Source organism: Physeter macrocephalus, unplaced genomic scaffold (genome assembly GCF_002837175.3).
Source record: "Physeter macrocephalus isolate SW-GA unplaced genomic scaffold, ASM283717v5 random_1512, whole genome shotgun sequence".
NCBI classification, from domain to species: domain Eukaryota; kingdom Metazoa; phylum Chordata; class Mammalia; order Artiodactyla; family Physeteridae; genus Physeter; species Physeter macrocephalus.
In genome coordinates this window covers 2003-15021 of record NW_021146650.1, presented here as the reverse complement: position 1 = coordinate 15021, position 13019 = coordinate 2003, and the positions used below count along the sequence as shown (strand labels likewise).

Below are 13019 nucleotides of genomic sequence, written 5' to 3'. Positions count from 1 at the left end.
TAGTTTGTTTTTCTATGTATTTTCTTATCTATGACTCCGACAAACCATGAGCTCAGTGAGGACGGGACTGGGACTGCCTTGGTCAACCTGAAGCTCCAGCACCCCCCAAAGTTCCCTGCTACCAGCAGATTGTTACTAATTATTTCCCAGAAGCACAAACACAGAGGGGCTGCACAGGACCCACGAGCCTGTTGGGGTGCCCTAACAATTTGGGAGGCCCCCAGGATCGAAGGGATCAGCTCCAAAATAGGAAAAGCATCCTGCTGCACTGAGGCCCCAGTGGACTCAGTGCTTCCCAGGCCCACGCTGATGTGGCCATCATAAATTGTGGGAAACCCAGGATTCCAGGGTGTCCCAGGACAGGGAGCACTGACCCTTGGAGGAGAGAAGCCAGCAGGTTGTTGATGTGGCCTGGGGGCACGGTTTGCAAAGGCCTGGGGTGTTTGGTGCAATCTCAGGTGTGAGGGGCAAAGGCCAGGCACAGTGGGCCCTGTGTAAATCTTGTGGTATGATTATTGCTGTCAGCGATGTTGTCAGGACCATCGTGTCTCTGGGGTCTCTCTCTGCCACACCTCTCTGCCTCTGTTTCCCACCCCGCCAGCCTCCCCATCCCCCCACGCGCTCACACCCAGCCGTGCCCACCGGCTCCAGCGGCCAAGTGGCCAGGAGGGTGGCCGGGGTGTGTGATCAGGGAACTGGCTGGGGCTGAGGTCCCCGGGTGTGTGGGCGTGTAGGGACGGGGAGGACAGGCCAGGAGTCCAGAGCACACTGGGGCCACCCCAGCGACCACATGCAGACCACGACGCGCACGGATCCGCAGACGCGCTCCCCTTGGGTCACCGGCCAGTCCCCCAAACGCACGGCGACACCTCGAACTCACAGCCACCAGCCCGGCTCCCGGGTCGTGCCCCCGCCCCCCACCAGCTGCCGCCCACATCGCGCGCGACACTACCCCGCGCCCCGCCGTCCCCGCGCCCCGCCCCGGCCGGCCCGCCCCGCCCCGCCCGCAGCCCGCGGGACCTTTATAGGGCGCGCCGGCCGCGCGCTGGAAGTGGTGCCGCCGCCGCCCTCCCTGCCGCCCGCCCGCCCGCCGCCCGCGCGTCCGACGCGGGGGCCGCCGCCGTGTCTGCGTCCGCCATGCGTCCCGGGGCGCCGGGGCCACTGTGGCCGCTGCCCTGGGGGGCCCTGGCGTGGGCCGTGGGCTTCGTTGGCTCCGTGGGCTCGGGGGACCCCGCGCCCGGTGAGTGGGGCGGCCGGAAGGGGCGGGCGGGGCGGGCCACCCACGTGGGCCTGCCCGGAATGCGGGCCTGGGGGCGAGGTCGGGGGGCGCGGCGGCGGTGGCAGCTGGGGGCAGAGAGCGGCGACCCGTGGTGACCCGTGGCCGCTGCAGGTTGAATCTGGGAGGGCTTGAGGCTCCCCTCCCCCAGCCCGAAAAGGCCCAAAAGAGGGTCACCAGGAGGTCAGGAGAGCAGATGTGACTCCTTCACAATTTATTTATTAAGAATCTAGTCACAAGGGCTGCTGACAGTAATTGGGCGCCTAGTGTCTGCCTCTTCCGTCCTGGAATCCACGCAACAGCCCAGTAGTGTGGGCACTCTTCTGCCCGGTTTCCAGGTGGGGAAACTGAGGCACAGGGTCACACAGCTTGTAAGTGGCAAAGCGGGGATTTGAACCTGGACCATCCGGGTCCCGATGCTCCAGAAAGGCAGGGCTGGGTGGCTGGACTCAGGACCTCCAGCTGGGGTCTCAGATTTTCCCTGGGTCTGGTTCAGGCAGACAGGTCATTGGAATCTCACACTTGCCACTTGCGGAGGTGCCAGGGAAGTCACATCCCCACTCCTGGCCTCAGTTTCCCCTTTTATACGGGGTGCCAATGTGCTGGGCTCCCAGAGCTGGTCCCTGGAGGCGCTCAGCACAGAGCCTGGGAGCTCCACGGAATGGGGGCCGTGGCCACCACCGCCCCCACTTAACAGTGCAGAAACCGAGGGCCATCTGCCCCCCACCCCACCCTGCGGCCCCACCCCAGCCCCGCAGTGAGGGGAGAGCCAAGCCCCCTCCCCGAAGGCCTCGTCCCCGGGGAGACAGTGAGCTCATGCGAGGGGAATGTTCCCGAGTTGGAGTGAGTAAGAGGCGGGCCAGGCGAGGGGGGGCTGCTGGGCGAGGGGGCTCCGCGTGCCCTCGGGCGCTGTCTAGACAGAGGGCAGAGGCGGGAGAGGCGGCTCCAGGGCCCGCTGACCCTGACACGTCCAGCTCCGGGTGTTTGCCTGCTCGGGCAGGATGCCAGGCCCGGGCTGGGGGCCTGGACCCAGGGGGGAGAGGTTCCCAGGAGGGGGTGGGGTGGGTGCTGGAGCAGTGTTGGGGCTGGAGCCCAGCGAGGAAGGGTCCCCAAAGAAGCTGCAGCCAGGGTGGGGACACCTGTGCGGTTCTCTGCTCCTCCTTCCCAGGTCAGGGGCAGATTATCCCCTCCATAATTACTGAGCACCGACTGCATGCATCGCCATGGGCTGGCAGCTGGCTGGAAGGCCAAGGCCTGGGTGTGGGAAGGCGCACCGGAGGGCACCTCTGGCCACGTGGGAACTGGCCCGCTTGTCCGCAGGTGGTGTCTGCTGGCTCCAGCAGGGCCGAGAGGCCACCTGCAGCCTGGTGCTGAGGACGGACGTGAGCCAGGCTGAGTGCTGTGCGTCTGGTAACATCGACACCGCCTGGTCCAACTTCACGCACCCGGGGAACAAGATCAGCCTCCTGGGCTTCCTGGGCCTCGTCCACTGCCTCCCCTGCAAAGGTGAGACCCTGGGTGTTGGCCGCAGGCCAGGGTCACTGTGGTCAGAGGCGGGACAGCCGAGAGTGAGCCCCCCGTCTCGGGGGCAGGCAGAAGCTTGAGGCTGCCGGCGTGGGGATCCCAGGCTCAGAGAGGGGATGCGGGTCTTCAGGCTCCCAGCTTAGCCTCCTGCAGGTGAGGATTCAGGAAGCTCCAAGGAGTCCCAGTTTGGATTCCAGCCTCTAGGCCCTTGCTCACGAGGAGCCCTCGCCAGGGTGGCCTTTCCCACCTGCACTGCCCCTGGTGGATGTGCTCACACCTAGCTCCTAGGAAGATGGATTCTCCCCGACTGGCCATTAGGGTTTGTGACCCCACACTCAGTGTTCCCAAACACTTACCTGCCCTTGACCCCGCAGATTCCAGGGTCTGGGGTTGGGCTTACCTGTGGTTAAACAGCTGCATGTTTAACAAGCATGTGCCTCTGCACCATGCTCCGCGAAATGCTGCCTCCCCCATCAGACTAGGGGCTCTTTGAAGGCAGAATGAGTGAATGACTAAGTCAAGACATCGTCTCTGCCCTGGAGAAGGGGTAGGGGACTTTCCCAGCCCCCTGTGCAAGGCTGAACCTGCAAGGACCCAGAGGGCGCAGGGGGGCGTGACTTGAAGGAGGTAGGCTCTAGAGCCAGGGTGCAGGCGGATGATTAGGAGTTCGCCAGCTGGAGAAAGTATGGGGGAGAGCATCAGCAGAGACCATGGCCTGGGATCAGACCCTGGTGGGTGGAGTCAGGACAGGGGAACAGGGAGGAGGCTGGAGCTGAGGGCTGCAGACCTGCAGGCCAAACTGAGGAGCCTGACTGGCCACTGGGATGTGATTAATCCCAGATCAGCCTGGCTGGGTGGTCCTAGACTCAACTGCCATGTGCCCTGGCTCCCTCCAGAAGCCCCTCTGGCTTCTGGGAGGAGGACAGACTTCAAAAAGTGCCTGGCCTGGGCATGAGATGGTCCAGGACCCCCTCCCCCCACACCTTGTCTGGCCTTGGGGACAGGAACTCAGCCCTGCCACTTCTGTTCTTGCTTGCGTGAAGCCACCCGGGGGAGCGTTTCCAGATGTGCGTGTGGGAGGACAGCATGGGAGGCGCCCAGGTGCAGCCCACATGCCCTGGCAGGGGGACATGGGGGGTGCCAGCTAGTCTCTTAGGAGCATCCATCATTTTCTGCTCACCCTGTAAGGTGGGTTTCCCCATCAACCCCACTTTACACACAGGGAAACTGAGGCTGAAAGATCAAGTCGAGCTCAGAGACGACCCTCCAGACCCACAAGCCACAGAGTTGGGGGGTCCAACGGGTCCGGCATGGAGTTCTCACGCCGAAGTGCCCTGGCTTCTCCAACTCACAGCTGTGACCGTTTCCCCCTTTTGTAAAATGACGACAAAACGGCACCACCTTGTGGGGGCAGATGGGAGGCTGCACTGGGCCTGGGAGGCCAGAAGCAGCCGTTAGCCGGGCCTCAGTGGGGGCGGGGATCTCAGAGACTTGTTTCCCTACCTGAGAAATGGGGCTGCGGGGGGCGGTAACCCCTGGTTCGGAGGGCTCGGGCTGTGGGAGGCCCCCTCCTCAGGAAACGAGCCTCAGACCAGGCCGACGCCCCGCCCTCCCTGACACCTCCTCCGGGGAGGTCCTGGCAGGCACGGGGAACAGACGCTGCCCGTCCTCCCCATACCCGCGCCTGGACGGGGTGGAGCCCCCCGCCCCCACCGCGGGCTGACGCAGCCGGTCCCCCGCCGGCCTTCCCAGAAACGCGCGTAAATCAGGGAACAGACGTCAGCCCGAGCGGGTGGCCCAGCTGCGGAGCGAGAGCTGGACCGGGGGCGGAAGCCCGTTCCTCCCGGACCCCCAGATTCCGGGCAGAGACCCCCCCCCTCCCGCCCACACTGAGCCCCGCCCCCCGACAGAAGCCCGCCCCAGTAAATCAGGGAACAGACGTCAGCCCGAGCGGGTGGCCCAGCTGCGGAGCGAGAGCTGGACCGGGGGCGGAAGCCCGTTCCTCCCGGACCCCCAGATTCCGGGCAGAGACCCCCCCCCCTCCCGCCCACACTGAGCCCCGCCCCCCGACAGAAGCCCGCCCCAGGAGCAGCGTCGAGTCCGGGTCCACCCGGGCCGTGGCTGAATCTCGCCCCTAACGGTCCCGCCCCCAGACCCCCAAATCAGTCTCCTCCCCTGTGGGCCCCGACTCCGGACCGCCCCTCACTCCGGCCCGGCCTCTATCCCTCGGAACAGGGGGCGAGGGCGCGGGGGGCTCTGAGGACCTCTGGCCTCGGCCACGCGCCCCAGCCCACATGTGTGTGTCCTCTGTCCACAGATTCGTGCGAGGGCGTGGAGTGCGGCCCAGGCAAGGCCTGCCGCATGCTGGGGGGCCGTCCGCGCTGCGAGTGCGCACCCGACTGCTCGGGGCTCCCAGCGCGCCTTCAGGTCTGCGGCTCGGACGGCGCCACCTACCGCGACGAGTGCGAATTGCGCGCCGCACGCTGCCGCGGCCACCCAGACCTGCGCGTCATGTACCCCGGCCGCTGCCGCAGTACGTAGGGGCGGGGCCTGAGGGAGGGGCGGGGCCACCGGGCCTGAGCATCCTGTAAGAGGGCGCTGCCGCAGCGCGTGGGGGCGGGGTCTGCAATCCAGGGTGTCGTATTATGTCTCACGGATTTGGGCGTGCTAGGCGGGGTGGCACCCCACCCACCAGCCCTGCTTCCAGGCCTTGTGCTAGGCGGGGCTTAGATGGGAGCTCGTGGGCGGGGCCTAGTGAAGGGAGTCTCTTGTCCCGCCAGAGTGTCACTGGATTAGGTCTTTTATGGGGTCATGAATGATAAAGAGTTGGGTGCAGGTTTGGAAAGGGGGGGTTCTGGGGCTCATATGGGGTGAGAGATACGAGTGTGTGAGTCCGAGAAGCTTACTGGTGCAATCAAAGGGGGGAGGGATTGAGGGTGGATCTGGAGTGTGGGCGCGGTTCGTGGAAGGGGTGTGGCTTCTGGTGCAACAAGGGGCCCGCGTCTGAGGGTGGGACCCTGGGGGCGGGCTCGCGGCGGGGGCGGGGCCTGTGGCCCAGGTTAGGAGGAGCGCCCCTGAACCTCCCCGACGCCCCACCTGCAGAATCGTGCGCGCACGTTGTGTGCCTGCGGCCGCAGTCATGCGTAGTGGACCAGACCGGCAGCGCGCACTGCGTGGTGTGCCGCGCGGCGCCCTGTCCCGCGCCCTCCAGCCCCGGCCAGGAGCTCTGTGGCAACAACAACGTCACCTACATGTCCTCGTGCCACCTCCGCCAGGCCACCTGCTTCCTGGGCCGCTCCATCGGCGTGCGCCACCCAGGCAGTTGTGCAGGTGCGGCGAGGGGCGGGGAGCAGCGGCGGGGTCTAGCCCCCAGCTCCTCTCCGCGCCCGCATTTCTCTTTTGGTCCCTCCCACTCTGCAGGCACCCCCGAGCCGTTAGATGCTGAGTCGGAGGAGGAGGAGGAGGAGGAGGAGGAGGAGGAGAACTTTGTGTGAGCCTGAGGGACCGGCCTGGGCCTGGCGTTCAAGGCATCCCCGTTTTATTTATTGCCACAGCAGAGTCTAATTTATGTCCCACGGACACTTCTCAGAGCCTGGACCGGGACTATTTTGGGAGCCCTGTTGCCCCCCGACGATATCTTGGGAAGGACTGGGGGAAGGAGGCCTGGGAGCAGGGCTGGTGGGTGGGGTGCCACCCCAGGCCTAGGTACCCTACTGCCCAGGAGGACACAACACTTCTGCTTCCTCGGGGATAACTCTATTAATTGTTGCTGCCACCGAGAGGGCTGGGGATTTCCTGCCAGCAATTAATGAAGAGGCACCCTGATCTCTATTGATAGAACAGGAACCAGGGGGTGGGAGGGGGTCCACGGCCTGGGTGTGTATAGATGAGCCTCAGAGCATGCCCAGACCCCAGACAGGCCAAGGAAGCAACCACTGTCCCCCACCAGCCCCAGCATAACCAAGGGGCTTACCTTCCCTCTCTTTCCAGCTCCCAGTGTGTTCTGTGAAGGCCCCTGAGAAAAGCCCAGCTTGTCCCAAGGGACAGGGTGCCATCTGGGCCACTGGACACAGGACTTGGGCATGGAGAGGCCGTATCTGCCCAGAACAGGGCACCATGCCCGGTGGTGCCCAGTCCACTTAGGGTGGGACCCGGTGGGGTCCCTGCTCACCCACTGGCCCAGGATGGAGTATAGACCCCAAGACCCACTGCACACCTGGCATCCTGGAGCCGTGTATCTGAGGGGCGCCCCAGGGCCTGCTGCCCCGTGCGTGCACAGGTGAGGTCCAGATCCGGGACCCTCTGTCCCCCGCATCCTGCCCTGGCCATGCCTCTAGGCCCAGTTCCCAGCTGAACCCCCCCTGCCTGCCGGCTGGGTTCCCTCCATCTTCCTGGGCTGTTGCTCTTTGTCGCCTCCCCGTGCCTGTGTGTAGACTGGAGGTTCAGACCAGGGTGGGGGCCCGGCGGGGCAGGAGCCCAGCTCCCCGAGTTTGGATCGAGGAGCACAGGGCAGTGGTGCCCGCCCGTGTCCTTCCCAGCCTCCAGGAAGTGCCTTACCTGTGACACCTGGAAAAGTGCCCTTGAGCAGTGGGTTTGCCCGAGCCCCCGACAAGGCAACCTCCCCCGCCCTGGGGTCCTGCCTCGCCTGCCAAAGAAATAAACACTGAAAAAGCCACTTTGGATGTCCAGGCCTTGGTTTGCCCGCCACCTCCCTGAGCCTCTGTGCCCCCCACTTTGGTGGGGGCTACCAGCTTGGGTCCTGGGGTGCTGTGATGCTGGTGCCTCGGGTGTTCTGGAAGCATCCAGAGCAGAGACACTGGTGCATGTCCTTGGGGCAGCCGCTGCCCGACTCGGGGCCTCAGTGTCCACCTTCAGGCAGTGGGAAGCAGCCGAGGTAGAACTGGGGCAGGTGGGGTGAGGGTGGGCAGGGGAGGGGAAGAGGGGGGTCAAGATGGCTTAGGGCAGCCCCAAGAGGCCACCTGGTTTAGGGTCCAGAAATGGAGGCCTGGCCTGGAAGGGTTGGAGGTACCAGAGTGACACTAACACGATTAGTAAAAGTACCAGCTACCAGCTGGGACTCGCCCAGCCTTGCCGCCAGCCGGGCACCGTTCGCTCAAAGCGCTTTTCAGAGGGTGAGGACAGGCTTTGCTTTTCAGAGGGTGAGCCGGGCCAACCTGAGACCCCACCCTGAGGACCAGAGACCCTACCCTCTCCCGGCCTCGGTTTCCCTATCTGTGGGTGGGGTTCGCTGGAGGGCAGAGGAGTGGTGGTCCACGTAGGGGCCAAGGTGGGGAGGCCGTCCCAAGCTCGGGCTGTGAGGCGGGGTGGGAAACTCCAGAGGGGTCAGCGCGGAGAGGGTGTGGGAGGGTGGAGAGGGACCCAGGTCCTATGGCTCAAGGTCCCTCCGGGAGGGAGTGGTGGAACTGGACCCTCAGCCACGCTGAGGCCAAGGAGAAGCTCAAAGACGTGGGTGGGCCCTGGAGGCAGACCATCGTGTCTGGTGAGCCAGTCAACACTTTATTGTGTTATTTTGCCCTTTTTGTTCAGAACTGATTCACCCCTATCCCACCTGCCACCCCCCACACACCAGGCTTCCTGAGGTTTGGGGGCCCATGGACCCTCTGCCCCAGCCACGGAATTTTCCAGGCCGGAGCTAACCTCATCTTGTGCACCCGGCGCTGCTGTGGTTCAGGCAACTCCTGCAGGGTCCCCGGTGGTCCTGGGCTGGGGGCCGTGTGGGGCCCGCCGAACCACGTCCCTGATCCAGGTCACGAAGGCGGACACCAGTGTGTACACGTCGGGGGTCTTGGGGTTGCCGCACCAGAGGCCGGAGAAGGAGACGAGGCCATGGGCCCGATTTCTGCAAACCAGGGGCCCCCCAGAGTCTGCCTGGAGGTGAAGGCAAAGGTGAGGCCAGGGGTCCCTCTCTGGGCCTCACTTTCCTTAAAGGAGCTCATATGGGGGAATCTGAGAAGGACCCTCCCTGCTTCAAAATCCTTCCATGGCTCCCTAGAGCTTTTACAGCAAAGACTAAGCTCCTCACCTCAGCCTTTAAGGCCTGGAGCATCCAGCCCCCACCCAACTGTCTGCCCTCCTCTCCCCCAACTCACTTGGTTCCAGCCATGCTAGCCTGCCTTGCTCTTCCTGCAGCAAACCAAGCTCCAGGCTTTTGCATGTTCTTGAGACCTGTTACTGCCCCCTGCTGGACACTGTTTCTATAAATACACAAGTCGGCAGCACCTTGTGCAGTGCATGACTTGCGCAGCTGTACACAGCAGCCCTGTGACTGGTCTCTCTGCCTGGCATGCCTCCCCTCAGATCTTCTCAAGGCCCCTCCAACTCTCAGAAGTACTTTCCTCAGAGAGACCTCCTGGAATACTCACCCTAAAACTCCTGCTTCCTCCTCTCCCCTCACCTCCCCACACCTATCACCCTAATTGTCACCTGGATCAGCTCTGACCCTAAGAAGTAGGTCCTATTTGTGTGACAGTTTTACAGATGGAGAAAGTGAGGTCCCGAGAAGTGAGGTGACTTTTCCAAGACCACACATCTGGGAAGTGGCTCAGTCTGGACATGGACCCAGGCAGTTGGGCTCCAGAATCTGAACCACTGCACTCTCATGGCTGGAACAAAAGACACCGCCCCCCCCCCCGCCCCCCGACACACACACGGGCTGAGTTTCTTCCTTGGCACCGGGGCCAAATTTGCCATTAATCCATACAAGGGCTTAGGAGCAGGAGCTTCTTCCTTGAGATCTGGACCCTGCTTTTTTTTTTTTTTTTTTTTTTTTTTTGACACTGCTTTTAAAGACACAAATCTGTAGCTCTTTGTGCAGTGCGCAACCTGCACAGCCATACATGGTAGCCCTGTGACCCTGGGCAACTCCGTGCCCTTCCAGGGCCTTAGGCGAGGCCCATCTGGTCAAAGGTGAGCTGGGACTTAGTTCCCAAGGCTCTGCCCAGCTCTGACCCTCTCTGTGGGCCTCAGTTTCCCCACGCGGTAAGCAGGCAGGACAGAGACTGAGTGTCTCACCGAGCAGAAGCCACGTCGCCGGCGGTCCCCACTGCGGGTGCAGAGCATGGCAGGGCTCAGCTGCCCACTCCAGGAGATGTTGCAGACGTCCAGGCCCAGCACGCGGACCTCGGCCTCCATCAACACAGGCGGCAGCTCCTCGAAGTCGGACACGGAGCCCCAGCCGGCCACCTTGCACTGTGCCCCGGCCCTGGGTGGCCTCCGTGGCAGCCCCAGCAGCCCCACTGCGGGACCCAGGATGGCAGAGCTGTTCAGCTGCAGGGGGAGCACTGAGGTTAGGCCCCCCCCCGCCCACTGCAGCCACCCACCACTGCTCCTGCCTGTTTACCTTTCTGGGTTTCTTCTTGGCCTCATGAAGAGAAGTCAGCGGCAGCCGTCGTTAGGCTGTCAGAAGGCCCTGCCGTTTTCGCCACCACACGCCACCGCCCATCAGGCCTCAACTGCCTCAGACCAGGACTCTGGTCTTCCCCAGCTTCCAGGCCTCCAGTCTCACCCTCTCAGCTGCCCAAAGGGTCTTTCTAACGAGCCTCTCCTTCCCTGCTCTGAGCACGGGTGCTCACAGGATCCCAACAGCTGATTTTAAACAAGTCAGGCCATCATGGGGGGCCGGGGACCCGCGTCTGGCCCTCGTCCCCCATGCAGCGTCTCACCTGCAGCACACAGATGTCACTGGTGTGGGTGTCCGGATGGTAATCGGGGTGCATGAAGACAGCCGAGATGCTGAACACCTGCTGCGTGGCCTCTGCGGTGTGCAGGTCGTGGGCCCCTAGCACCACCAGGCCCGTTTGGGGGTCTCTGCGGGGTGGGGAGGGCGGTTGTGAGTGAGGCTGCGGGGAGGGCCGCCCGGCACGGGGCTGCGTCTCTCCCCACCTGCCAAGCAAATCCATGTCATCCTCACGCCAGCCTGTGATAATAAACGTCACGTTTATTACCATTCCACCTCAATTTTGGTATTAACTCCAATCGCAGCAATATTAATTTAATTTAATTTTTTTTTGGCCATGCCACGTGACCTGCAGGATCCTAGTTCCCCGACCAGGGATTGAACTCGCTCGCCCTGCAGAGACAGCATGAAGTCCTAACGACTGGACCGCCAGGGAATTCCCACTGCAGTACTTTAAAAAAAAAATTTATTTATTTTTGGCTGCATTGTGTCTTCGTTGCTGCGCTCGGGCTTTCTCTAGTTTCGGCAAGCAGGGGCTACGCTTCGTTGCGGTGCCCGCAGGCTTCTCATTGCGGCGGCCTCTCTTGTTGCGGAGCGCGGGCTCTAGAGCACAGGCTCAGTAGTTGTGGCTCACGGGCTTAGCTGCTCCGCGGCCTGTGGGATCTTCCCGGACCAGGGCTCGAACCCGTGTCCCCTGCGTTGGCAGGCGGATTCTTAACCACTGCGCCACCGGGGAAGCCCCTGCAATATTAATTTTAATACTTATTATAAAAATATACTTAGAATGAATATAATACTCATTATATGTATTCTAAGTCCCACCTCGATTATAGTATTGCCTCCAATAATTTCAATATGGATGTTAGTAACCATTATAACAATATACTCAGGACAAACATAACGGTTACAACATCGGCTTATGGTCATGGCTGCTGCTCCTTCCCTACTTCTCCTGCCGCCCCCCCATCCCTGGTAAACTCCCCCAGCTGAGAGGCCTGTCTGCACGAGCCCTCGCCCCGCCCACACCAGGGCGCCCCCTCATCCTGGCTCACCTGTCGCTGAAGCAGTGGGCAGACGACACAACCCAGCGGGGCCGCAGCAGGAAGCCCCCGCAGTGGTGCTCGCCCTGGAAACTCACGGACGCCATGTAGGGCCGAGAGTGGGGGGTCACCTCGTGGCCCCCGATGATTCGGGACGCCCGGGAGCCTGCAGGCAGGGCGGGCAGTGGGTCAGGGACGGGGCAGGATGGGGTAGGGGTCAGGCTGGGCGGGGAAAGAGGCAGAGATAGACAGAGAGACACACAGATGCCCAGAGAAGGCCGTGGAGTTTGCCGGGAGAGGGGCCGGGTGCACTAAAACCTGGGCCCCGGGCCTGGCCGAGACCCCAGCTGGGCCTCCTGCCTGCCTCCCAGCTGAGACCCGAGAGGAACAGCCATGCAGGGGGCTGAGTAACTGACCACGTGGCGTTACCTGGAGCTTCCTGGGTGGGGCCCCTGTCTGGGGCTCTGATGGGCTTGGTTGGGCTCCTCGGGGGTCCTCACCTGGGGGCCTCATGGACAGCATCAGGACGGCGGTCACAATGAGCAGCAGGCAGTCGCAGCTCCCCTCCCCGGGCCTCATGGCTGCTGCAGGTTGGCCTCTCCCTGGAGAGCCCTGCGGGCCGTGGTCCACCCACCGCCCAACGGCCCGGAAACGGGCAACTGGGCTGTGGCCTGTGGTCAGAGGCCCCGCCAGCCCCGGTTCTGAGCCAGTGCTTCGGAAAGCCTGATGATTCTCCTGCATCAGGGTTGTTGATGAGAATCTTAATGGCACAGGAAGCCGGGAGCCAGGGCAGTGGAGTGGGCACGGGGGCCCTGGGGGGCTCCTGGCTCTGCCAAGACATGTGACCCCAGAGGCCCCTCATGCGTGCCATGCCCCGGTTTACCCAGCATCTCCCAGGTACGCAGACGGCAGCACAGCAGCCCTCGCTGCCCCTCAGGGCTGGGGACCAGCTCTCCAGCTGAAGGGGGTCCGGGTCCAGCCCTGCCCGTTACTGCCTCAAACCTCAGTTTCCCCGTCTGCGACCCCAGCCTCCAGAAAGCCTTGTGACTGCCGCTGCCTTTGTTGCATGTATTGAGGTACTGAGCGCCTACGATATTACCAGCCTCCGGTAAGTGCTGGAGACGGAGCGCAACGTGACAAAGGCACCCACCCGCACGGCGCTGGCGTTTCTCGGGGTTGGGGGTATAGATGAGGTGATCTGGGTTCATGGCTGAAGCACAGGCTCTGGTGGCCAGAGAACAGCGAGCTTGTCAGGTCAGTTCAGGGCCTTGAAGGCAGGGGCTTCTCCTGTGGGTACCGGGGAGCCATGGAGGCTTCAGAGCAGGGAAGGGGCAGCAGGGCCTTGGTGAGGGGCCACACACAGGGGACACACAGGTCAGAGGCCCTGTGCTGCCTTGCGGAGGCTTTGCTGAGACCCCGCGCCCGCCCGCCGTCAGTCACTCAGGTGGAGACGCAGAGGGACATCTGGGAGGCAGGGGACCCC

At 63.3% G+C, this 13019-nt stretch overlaps 2 protein-coding genes across 3 annotated transcripts; one reads left to right on the top strand and one right to left on the bottom strand.

The window, feature by feature from the left end:
- The first annotated feature begins 1068 nt into the window (after positions 1-1068).
- Positions 1069-6303, top strand: FSTL3 (follistatin like 3). 2 transcript variants are annotated; one of them, XM_028486896.2, is made up of 6 exons: positions 1079-1240; positions 2597-2782; positions 4023-4175; positions 5118-5333; positions 5903-6130; positions 6221-6303. In XM_028486896.2, the coding sequence occupies exons 1-6, from the start codon at positions 1138-1140 to the stop codon at positions 6292-6294; spliced, it is 960 nt and encodes a 319-aa protein (XP_028342697.1). In that variant the 5' UTR covers positions 1079-1137; the 3' UTR covers positions 6295-6303. The 2 variants fall into 2 exon arrangements, with proteins under 2 accessions (XP_023990251.1, XP_028342697.1); XM_024134483.3 differs by lacking the exon at positions 4023-4175 and having other exon boundaries at positions 1069-1240.
- A 1305-nt stretch (positions 6304-7608) lies between these two features.
- Positions 7609-12115, bottom strand: PRSS57 (serine protease 57). The gene is made up of 5 exons (XM_024134029.2): positions 12037-12115; positions 11549-11702; positions 10483-10627; positions 9833-10087; positions 7609-8689 (listed from the first exon to the last, which is right to left on the bottom strand). The coding sequence occupies exons 1-5, from the start codon at positions 12113-12115 to the stop codon at positions 8489-8491; spliced, it is 834 nt and encodes a 277-aa protein (XP_023989797.1). The 3' UTR covers positions 7609-8488.
- Positions 12116-13019: the final 904 nt, after the last annotated feature.

Excerpts from the sequence above, each read along its gene's own strand:
- FSTL3 (XM_028486896.2), top strand. The coding sequence starts at position 1,138 with ATGCGTCCCGGGGCGCCGGGGCCACTGTGGCCGCTGCCCTGGGGGGCC. Across the intron at positions 4,176-5,117 it reads TGTGACCGTTTCCCCCTTTT|ATTCGTGCGAGGGCGTGGAG; the intron begins GTAAAATGACGA and ends CTCTGTCCACAG. Across the intron at positions 5,334-5,902 it reads GTACCCCGGCCGCTGCCGCA|AATCGTGCGCGCACGTTGTG; the intron begins GTACGTAGGGGC and ends CCCCACCTGCAG.
- PRSS57 (XM_024134029.2), bottom strand. The coding sequence starts at position 12,115 with ATGAGGCCCGGGGAGGGGAGCTGCGACTGCCTGCTGCTCATTGTGACC. Across the intron at positions 11,703-12,036 it reads GCTGTCCATGAGGCCCCCAG|GCTCCCGGGCGTCCCGAATC; the intron begins GTGAGGACCCCC and ends CCCTGCCTGCAG. Across the intron at positions 10,628-11,548 it reads GCCCACTGCTTCAGCGACAG|AGACCCCCAAACGGGCCTGG; the intron begins GTGAGCCAGGAT and ends CCCACCCCGCAG.